The 9789-nt window shown below is 43.9% G+C and overlaps 2 protein-coding genes across 2 annotated transcripts; both read left to right on the top strand.

Moving 5' to 3' along the window:
* Positions 1-233: 233 nt before the first annotated feature.
* LOC100276063 (uncharacterized) lies at positions 234-4420 on the top strand. The gene is made up of 7 exons (NM_001149944.2): positions 234-581; positions 748-933; positions 1024-1063; positions 1368-1409; positions 2224-2592; positions 3493-3548; positions 3894-4420. The coding sequence occupies exons 2-7, from the start codon at positions 811-813 to the stop codon at positions 4044-4046; spliced, it is 783 nt and encodes a 260-aa protein (NP_001143416.1). The 5' UTR covers positions 234-581; positions 748-810; the 3' UTR covers positions 4047-4420.
* A 735-nt stretch (positions 4421-5155) lies between these two features.
* Positions 5156-7795, top strand: LOC100283099 (uncharacterized). The gene is given in 3 exon segments (NM_001156001.1): positions 5156-5500; positions 6922-7310; positions 7425-7795. Coding segments are annotated over 3 exon segments (819 nt in total). The 5' UTR covers positions 5156-5230; the 3' UTR covers positions 7585-7795.
* The last annotated feature ends 1994 nt before the right edge of the window (positions 7796-9789 follow it).

The following is a 9789-nucleotide window of genomic DNA, read 5'->3' as shown; positions in this document are numbered from 1 at the left end:
TCAGTGTTAGGTACACTCAGACTTGATGAACGATGCCATGTCAGGCTTACAAATGTCCATTTGTGCAATGGGTAGTGACGAGCAGCCAACATTCTGGACGAGAACGAAGGGGTTGGGGCGTTGGGCCGAAACCCACCCGGGCCAGGCCAGACAGGCAGCAACCAACCTAGAAAAAGGGCATCGAGAAGACTGGGACCCCACAAGTCAGTGTGCTATAGGCTACGACGCGTCAACGACCGACATCCCCACGAACAAAATCTCCTCTGAATTCGGGCCGCGCTCCACTAATCCTCATCTCTCGGTCGCTAATGGCGTGCTGATCTTTCCACCGTCGCATACAGGCAGCAGGATGCTCTTTATTCCCCTGTGTCAGCTTCAGCGAAGCTAATCCCATTCCAGTGCCCGTACCGCGCCGTCCCTATCGTGCCGGATCGCCACCCGCTCGCTGCGCCCCCACCTCCCCCCCTCGCCGGTTCGCCACTTCGCCCCACCTCCGCGCCTCAGATCCATCCCCAATCCGGCAACCCTAGCGCCGGGTTCCTCCTCCTCGTCTCCGCCCGCCGCCGCCTCCATTGCCAGAGGTACCGCCGCCACCTCGTGCTAGAAGGGATTCCGATTTACGGCCGACGCGGGGCCTCGCGGGCTGCGGACGCATCCCGCCCCGCGGCATTGTGGGAGATTTACCATTTTGTTTCGACTTTTTCTGGCTAATAATCTGAGCGATGCTGTCTGTGTTCATGTGACCAGGTGATCGAGGGGGAGAGATAGAGCTTGGGTGGTCGGATTAGGGAGAGAGAGAGGGAGGGGAGGATGTCCAGAAGGTCGGTGAACCCGAGCCGGCGGGTGGCGGACGGGGGCTTGCCGTCCTTCGGCGGCCCGTTCCACCCTAAGTCACGCTCGCCTCCCGTGCTCACCATTGCCCTCGTCGTCCTGGTAATTCTAGCTTTCTGCTTGTTACCCGGCTGCTACTGCTGTTACTTCGAATTTTCCGGGTGCTCATGGTGCATATGCTCATGTTTGCAGGGTGTCATTTTTCTCATTGCCTACTTCAACAGCAGCCCAGGTCGGTTAAAGATTCTCGGTTAGACTTGCTCACTCATTTGCCTAATTAATGTTTGGAAGTTTCTTCTTGGCGATAGAACATGGCTTGTGTTGCGTGCAAATCAAACTCTTCATTGTAGGGTGGCGAAAGAGTTTGCGAGTTTTTAAATAAAATTAATCAATTACTTTGTAGTCAGTAACTCAGTACATTGTTTGAGAGTGTGGACACAGCAACCATGCACAATTGCTAGTTGTTTGTCAAAAAGTAACAATGTGCAATCAGTGTTTTCTTGTACTTCTTGTTTGACTCGTTCTTTAATGGCCAGGTGTAACTGTTACGAGCAAAGAGACCGTGACCAGGTCTGAAGGTACAATTTTTGTTTCTCTCTTCCATGTCTTGTTTGGGTCGAAAATCACCTGCTTATTATTTCTTTACTCATCCAAAATTCATTTTCCCTTAAACTTACTCTTTAACGTGTCATTAGGCTTGCAGCTTCAAATATTTGTTGGTCTCTCTGATTACAAGGTTGCACTTGCTATTTTAGTTTACAATTAAGATACTCAACTAGTTTTACTTCAGTCTCACGACATATCTTACTCTTGGCTATGTTATTGTTATCTTAGCATTGGTTAGTAATGCAGTTACCCCAGAATCTCACAGACACAACACAATCTGTATGCTTTTCCTTAAGAGCAATATCCTATGGAGACCCTGCATGTTCTGCCTCCATTTTTGCTGTAGTTGTGTCCTATTTCCTTTGTAACTTATTTGATGTTTGTATTCTTCAATAGGGTATGAAATATCTAGTAGTACATTCAATACTAGTAAGTAGTAACTGGCGATCAGTAATCAACCTCATGATAAATAGGATCCCCCCTCTGAACACTGAAACTCTGCTGTGGCACTATGATTTGGCTCCCTGATTCTTGGTAATTTAAAAAATGTGCCCCGTGATCAGGAAGATCAGTAGCTAATTTTCTACATTAGGTACATGATTTGAGAAATCGGTCATTATGGGTGTAATACAAGCCAAACTGCATAAATTGAATTGGCCAATATTGCAGTGGACAGTAGAGTGATTATTTAGCTTTAGTCATCTTCACAATTTTCTTTTCTCAACATGTTGATGAGGGAAGTTTTCTTCTCTTAATCTCAGACTTCCTGTCTACATCTGCATCCAGGTTCTTGCACATCAGAAGTTATGCGGGCGCTTCCATATCTTAAGAAGGCATATGGCAATGCCATGCAAAAGGTTCTCCATGTAGGCCCTGATAGTTGTACAGTAGTTTCTAACTTGTTGAAGGAAGGAAAGGTTGAAGCATGGGGAGTGGAGCCTTATGATTTGGAGGATACTGACAGTACTTGCAAAAGACTCGTGCGCAAGGGCTTTGTCCGTATGTCTGATATTAAGTTCCCCCTTCCATACCGTCCAGATTCTTTTAATCTTGTTATCGTGTCAGATGCTTTAGATTATCTGACCCCAAGGTATCTGAACAAAACACTTCCCGGTTTAGCAAGGGTTTCCACAGATGGCCTTGTGATTTTTGCTGGTATGTGTTTTTTCTTGAAATATTTATCGCCTTCTCTTTTTATGGGAAACCCTCATTGGACCTACAGATACCAATAGTTGTACCTTTGTGTGGTAAAATATATTTTATATAAGTGACCATGTGCACTTTTTTGCTATCACCAAATGGTGAAATACTACTGATTGTTTATATTCTTTTGGTTGCTGTTATATTCTAAACAAACCACCTTGTACTTGAAATATTCCTGTAGAATAATCTTAGATCTTGCTGTTGTTTTTCCACGTGTCTTTCTTTAACTTTATTAAGAACTCCTAAAAAACTCGACCCTTGTATTAATAACTCCATCTTAGCTGTGTGTCTTGAACTAAATGGATTTTCTTCCCAAGTGGAAACAAAAAGGGATCTTATGGATGGACCTTAAAGAAGTATGTGTTTCTATCTTAAGATAACAGATGATGCATGGATGATCCTTAAATATGTGCTAATGCAATATCAGATGATACAAGGAAGAACCTTGAAAGTAGTATGTGTTTCTATCTTAAGATGACAGATTTATATCTGGGGTACTGCAACATCAGATGATACTATTCGGTCAAAAAAAAACACACCAGATGATACTAACGTCTTGGAGACCAAAGTGTTATCAACTTTTAAGGTGTGTTCTCTGAAGTAGGTAGGTACATTGATTGAACTCTTGTGGTGGGTACTGGAGCTGAAACTTTTCTGCTCAAACAGATCTATATTCTTTTTTGAGTAGTCATTCAAAGTTGGCAATATGCTAGTAATGTCCACCTAGGCCCTGAATAATGCTTTACTCCTGTTCTTTTTATACCATTATCAAATGTTTAAACATAACTTTTTGTGGTATACGTGGATGGCTTAGATCATCTGAGAAATGTTTGTTTCATTTCTTCTTTACAGGCAATCCTGGTCAACAGAAAGCTAAGGTCTCAGAACTACCAAAATTTGGAAGACCGGTATGCATAGATGGTTTCTATTGGTTGCATGCACATTTGTTTTGCATATGACTTAACTACAAGCTGTCCCATTTACGAAGCCAAACTATTGTTCTGCAGTCTGCACATTTCCTGTTCATGATATAGCAACACATTGTATAAAGAGTTAAATGCATCAGTGGCCTCTCAATTTGTCAAGGGATGACACTTAGGTCAACAAACTTTGAAAATGCATTCCTAAGTCCTTGAACTTGTTAAGTGATTTATGGCTTGTGTTGGGTTTCAACTCTAGCCTACCCAAGGTATTTGTCATGGCCGGCAAATTAGATTCTTTCACTGACAAAATCTACCTTTGTTTGTGTCCAGGCAAAACTGCGGAGTTCCTCGTGGTGGACAAGATACTTTGTCCAGACTGGCTTAACAGAGAACGAAGGGCCACTGAAGAAATTTGAAGAGGCTACATCCCAGAACAAATACCAACCAGATTGTCAGATCTTCCACTTAAGTTCGCCAAGGTGATGCGCATCCAGAACACCTTGGGTTGTTGTCAGTTGTCACATCAGTTCTGTAAGCAGCACCTTTGCTTACCCCTGTTGACTTGCGCATCTTTCGTGCGGAGGAATGGTCACACAAACAGAGCCAGCCATCAGCAGTAGGTTAGCTTGTGTAGAGAGGGAGAGAGAGAGAGAGAGAGGCCTCGACACTTGTTCCTAGAAAATCGTTCTGGAAATTAAATTATGTGTAACCAATGACTGAAAACTGGAGCCCGCTGGGATATATATGTAAGAACTTCACGCTGTTGTACTACTCAGCTATGAGCTATCCATGGTGTGTCAGGTGTTCACGCTGTAAGCTCTTGATGGTCCAGGAGGGGCTATTTGGCCACCAGCTCCTTGCCTGCTTCTAGCTGGACATGGCAGCCTAAGGTCTTGTTTGTTTGTGCCGGATTGGTGGGTCGAAACGATTCATAATCGGATTATATCTTTAATTTATATAAACTTTAATTAGCTGGAACGATTTCGGGTGTAATCCGACAGAACCGAACAAGGTCTAAGTTGGATGATGGTGTGTCAGGTGTTGACGCTGTTGTACTACTAGTCTGGAAATTAACATTTGCTCCTTGGTTCTCGGAAATTCTTCCCCTCTTTTGCTCCTCGGAACAAATAAAGGCTCGGATGGAGATGATATTGATGAGGTCCAGCCATTCAGGGAGTCCTTTGTGAAAATAGTCTCCTGCCATTGTATATACGTGATCAGTCGGGTGATTGCCAAATTACAGGCTCTCAGACACGGTACATGCTTGTGCTTGCAATTGTATATATCACTATTAATATCCGAACAACTGAACCAAAAGCTCAGCTTTCACAAGTCTTCTCATAAATGACTATGCGAGAGCTGTTCAGTTTCTTGAAAGATTCTCAGCAACTTTTTTTTAGCTTTCGAGCTGTTCCCTAGTTCAGTTCTTACACCAAATCCATACAAACACAACTAGTATCTCACTGACGTGTCTCGGTGTCTGTAGTGTGTAGTGGTAGCCTGTCACCGTCTCACTGACGTGTGGGCCACGCACGAAAGCCGCCAGCCCGTACGCATCCACCAATAAGAGCAGTCCAATCCAAAACCCAAGCAAAGCCCTCCTCTCCCCTCTCCCTCGCGGCCTCGCCTTATCCCCTCCGTCACTCACCTCGACCACCGCCATGGCCATGGCCATGGCCTTGGCCTCCGCGACCGCCGCCGCACTCTTCCGCTCCGCCCTGTCCGCGCCACACGGCGCCGGCGCGCGCGTCCGGCCGCAGCGCCGGCAGCCGTTCTTGGCTCCGCTCCACGCGGCGAAGGGCCCCGGCTCGGCGCCGGTGGTGCTGGAGGGCAAGGCCAAGGGAAAGAAGAAGAAGGGGCCCAGCTCCGGGAACCTTCCCGCAGCCCTCGACGTCGAGATCAGGGAGGCGCAGGAGTACCTCGACAGCGACCAGCAGGTGGCTGTGACTCCCTTGTGCTTCGCGACTTGTTGAGTTGTTCAGTTCCTGTCGAATTATGTGGTGAACGTGTCCCCCCTCATCGAAGCAGCGGGGATTTCGCGAGTACAGGAATCGTGTTGAGACGTATTAGACAGGAATTTGTGGTGGAGAGTCTAGATGAGTCGGTTAGGTGGCCTTAATACGTGTTGAGTTCGAATGCCAGTGGAGCGAATTTTAGGCTAGGGAGGTTCAGGGTTTTCTCGATCTGGATAAGATATCTTCTCTATCGAGCAATGTCCTGGGGCTGTTTTACCCCCTAGGTCAAGTTTTTTTTTGATAGGTAGGAATTTATTGCTTTCTGCTCACTGAGATCAATACTCGTGCTAGCTACTAATTTACCATTAGTTTGAAGATCCATCTACAATTTTGTATGTTAGGAAATTCGCAACAATGCCTAGCAGTCATTTTTTTAGCTAATCTGACTACTTAAATGCTACTCTCTTCATCACAAAATTTGACACATCTTGAATTTTATAGGGCCTAACAACCATTTTCTGTGTGACCCCTTCTTCCCAAATTATAATGCATTTTGACTTTTCTAGATACATTGCTTTTAATATGTATCTAAACATAATGTATATCTAAGTAAAATAACAAAAGTATGTATGTAGAAAAGCCAATGAAATGGAGAGAGTACTTTGCATAAAGGATTTGATTAATAACATGTACTATACAATGGAATGGGTTTATCTCCTGAAAGGTAAATTTATTAGTTTATTACATCTTTGTGTTTGGTGGTAGTAGATCAAACAATTTCGTGTTCTTACATGGATCGTGTTTCCATCTGCACAACTTGGTATAAAAAATTCTCCAGACATAGTATATATATTCTGTTAGTAGAAATCATACTGCAAATATGCTATATGAGTTGGCCCTCAGAGCTGTTTTGTTCCTTGCATCTGTTATTCACTGTGTTCAATCATCCAATAAAGCACGCTGGCGTGAGACTGGCTCGATACCATGTTGCCTCTTCAATCTTCATTATATAATGCAAAAGAAATCCACATATTTTTTATTGTTTTGCTTCTGAACAGCAGCAATCATTCGGCTGATGTCAAATCACCCAATCATTCTAATGACTTTTACGGATTGTGACTTCAAAATTAGTGGGGACCAAAAACCAATGATTGAAATTTTTGAGAATCCGGCTTCAAGTTTTGAACTACTTATGTGAGAGCAATGTTCAAGCTGACATTGAGGTTGACTGATTATCTGGTGATGACCAGTCCTAAAATACTTTGGCCAGATGTTACTTTCTGAAGATTTGACATGTAACATATAAAAAATTCACTTTCCTGGTTCCACACCACTTTGATTCCTTGATTTTTGCAAATATATAAGGCTGTTAGCTATATTCATTTTCCCTCTTCTTTTGTCAGGAACCTGTTCCAGACAACTTCCCATTTGAATTAATCGACGAAGAGGGCATGAGCGTGGTTATTTTGAGAAGGGACTACAAGGACGAGAAGGTCGAGGTTACTGTCAGCATGCCTAATTTAGAAGGAGGCCCCGAGTTTGGTGATGAGGATGGCGAGGGCGATGGTGAGAGCGCTGTCAAGGACGACGGAGAAGCAGAAGAAGATGACGAGAGTGCCGGGGATAGCAGCATCTCTCTTAAGGTGGTAGTTTCCAAAGACTCTGGCCCAAAGCTCGAGTTCACATGCACAGCCTTCCGCGAGGAGATCACCATCGATGATATGCTGATAGTTGAGAAAACAGACGACGACGACGGAGAAGAGAAGTTCCCCTACGAGGGCCCCGAGTTCACGTAAGCAGTAATCAGTTTTGGCATCCATTTGGGTCCTTGTAACCATGAATGAAATGCTAGCTATACTAATCCACTGATTTTTTGTTCTTTTTTACTTGTTCGTTTGTGTTGCAGCGAGCTCCCTGTGAATGTTCAGAAAGGCCTGTTCAAGTACCTGGAGCAAAGAGGGGTAACGCTGTCGGCTACCAACTATATGCACGATTACATGGTGACTAAGCAGGCTCAGGAGTACATCCGGTGGATGACTAAGCTGAAGGATTTCGTGACGCAGTGAGGAACAGCGTCGTGATTCGGCAGCATTGTTTGGTTAGCCTAGCCTTAGCATGTGTTACAGCCTTACAGGAACACTACGACTACACCGAATTGGCCACACTCCCCAAAAAACAAAAAAGGGGGAGCATTGTATCTGCTTCAATGTATCTGTATCAGCTGGCAAAACAGTAGCAAGTAGATTTCCAGTAATGTTTAGTGGTGGGCATTAGGTATTACGATACGTATCTGGATGAATGTTTTGGAATTCTGGTGGCTGTTAGAAATAAATGCGACACAAAATAGGATCAATCACAGAGAAGACACAGATTTAACGTGGAAAACCCCTCCAAAGTGAAGGGGAAAAAACCACGGGCGCCGGCAGGCAACTTCTCACTATTTTCAGGTGGTTACAGATCGCAGGAGATTTACAATTGAGATGGATATCTCCTGCGGCTTACAAAGATATTTATAGAGGTGAAACCCTAAAACGATCCGTACCGCGGGGGGCTCCGCCCCCCGCACCCCCAGGCGTCCCTGGGCTGTGGGAAGGCCAGTTGGCCTCGCTGCGCTCCGGCCCAAGCCTCCCGGCGACGGGCCTCCGCTTCGCTCGCCAACTTGGCCGCCTTCTTCAGAATTTGGATCACAAACTCAACAAACTCCACCTTGAGACAAATTCCTTGTAGCATCATAATAGCAAGCTCCACCTTAAACAAATGCATCATTATCTTGCCGACGCCAACAGCCACTAAGGGCTAATTTATAATACCAACTAAGTTTGAGCATAGCTCAAACTTAGCAACAGAAACATGCTTTGTCATCATATCAGCTGGATTATTATCAGTACTGATCTTGCATACCTTCACCAACCCTTTTTCAATGATATCACGAATGAAGTGATAACGGATATCAATATGTTTGGATTTCTCAGTAATCATCTGATCTTTGGTGAGATGAATGGCACTCTGGCTATCACAATAGATGGTAATGCAAGACTTAATTCCACATAGCTCTGAATATATACCTTTCAACCATAAGGCTTCCTTAGTAACTTCTGCAATTGCCATATACTCAGCTTCTGTGGTAGACAAAGCAACAGTATCCTGTAAACGAGCTTTCCAACTCACAGCACAATCTCCAATAGTAAAAACATAACCTGAAAGAGATCTCCTCCTGTCTAAATCACCACCATAATCTGAATCAACATAGCCAATCAGACCATCTCCAGATTTACCAAAACATAAACAAGCACTAGAAGAACCACGTAGATATCTGAAAAATCCACTGAACAGCTTTCCAATGCTCTTTACCAGGATTAGACATGTATCTAGCAACAACGCTCATAGCATGAGACAAATCAGGACGAAAACAAACCATAGCATACATGAGTGACCCAACAGCACTAGAGTATGGAACTTTTGACATATATTCAAGCTCAGCATCAGTTTCAGCACACTGTTTAGCAGACAGTTTAAAATGAGGAGCCAACGGAGTACTCACAGGTTTAGTATTTTGCATGTTGAAACGACGAAGGACCTTCTCAATATAATTCTTCTGGCTCAAGTACAGCAGTCCAGACTTCCTATCCCTGACTATCTCTATGCCAAGGATTTTCTTTGCAGCACCCAGATCCTTCATATCAAATTCGCTACTAAGTTGTGCCTTTAAAGCAGTGATTTCCTTCATGCTCTTGGCAGCAATCAACATATCATCAACATATAGCAGCAAATATGTAGGTGATCCATTAACAAATTTTAGATAAACACAACTATCATATTGAGACCTCTGAAAGCCCTTAGAAAGCATAAATGAATCAAACCTCTTATACCATTGTCTGGGAGATTGTTTCAGACCATATAAGGACTTCTTCAACCTGCACACATAGTCTTCTTTTCCAGGAACAATGAACCCCTCTGGCTGGTCCATATAAATGTCCTCCTCCAAATCACCATGTAAGAAAGCAGTTTTCACATCTAACTGTTCAAGCTCATAGTCATGTACAGCAACAAGACTAAGAAAGGTACGAATTGAACTATGCTTGACAACAGGAGAATAGACATCAGAGTAATCAATTCCTGGAATCTGACTAAAACCTTTTGCAACTAGCCTTGCTTTAAAGCGCGGAGGCTCTTTTGGAGTCATACCTTCTTTTCTTTTGAAGATCCATTTGCACTTAATTGCCTTTTTACCAGAAGGCAGCCGAGCTAGTTCCCAAGTGCCATTCTTATCA

This window comes from Zea mays, chromosome 8 (genome assembly GCF_902167145.1).
Source record: "Zea mays cultivar B73 chromosome 8, Zm-B73-REFERENCE-NAM-5.0, whole genome shotgun sequence".
Classification (NCBI taxonomy): domain Eukaryota; kingdom Viridiplantae; phylum Streptophyta; class Magnoliopsida; order Poales; family Poaceae; genus Zea; species Zea mays.
Note: the sequence above shows the minus strand (reverse complement) of the source record. Positions and strands in the feature narration are given on the sequence as shown.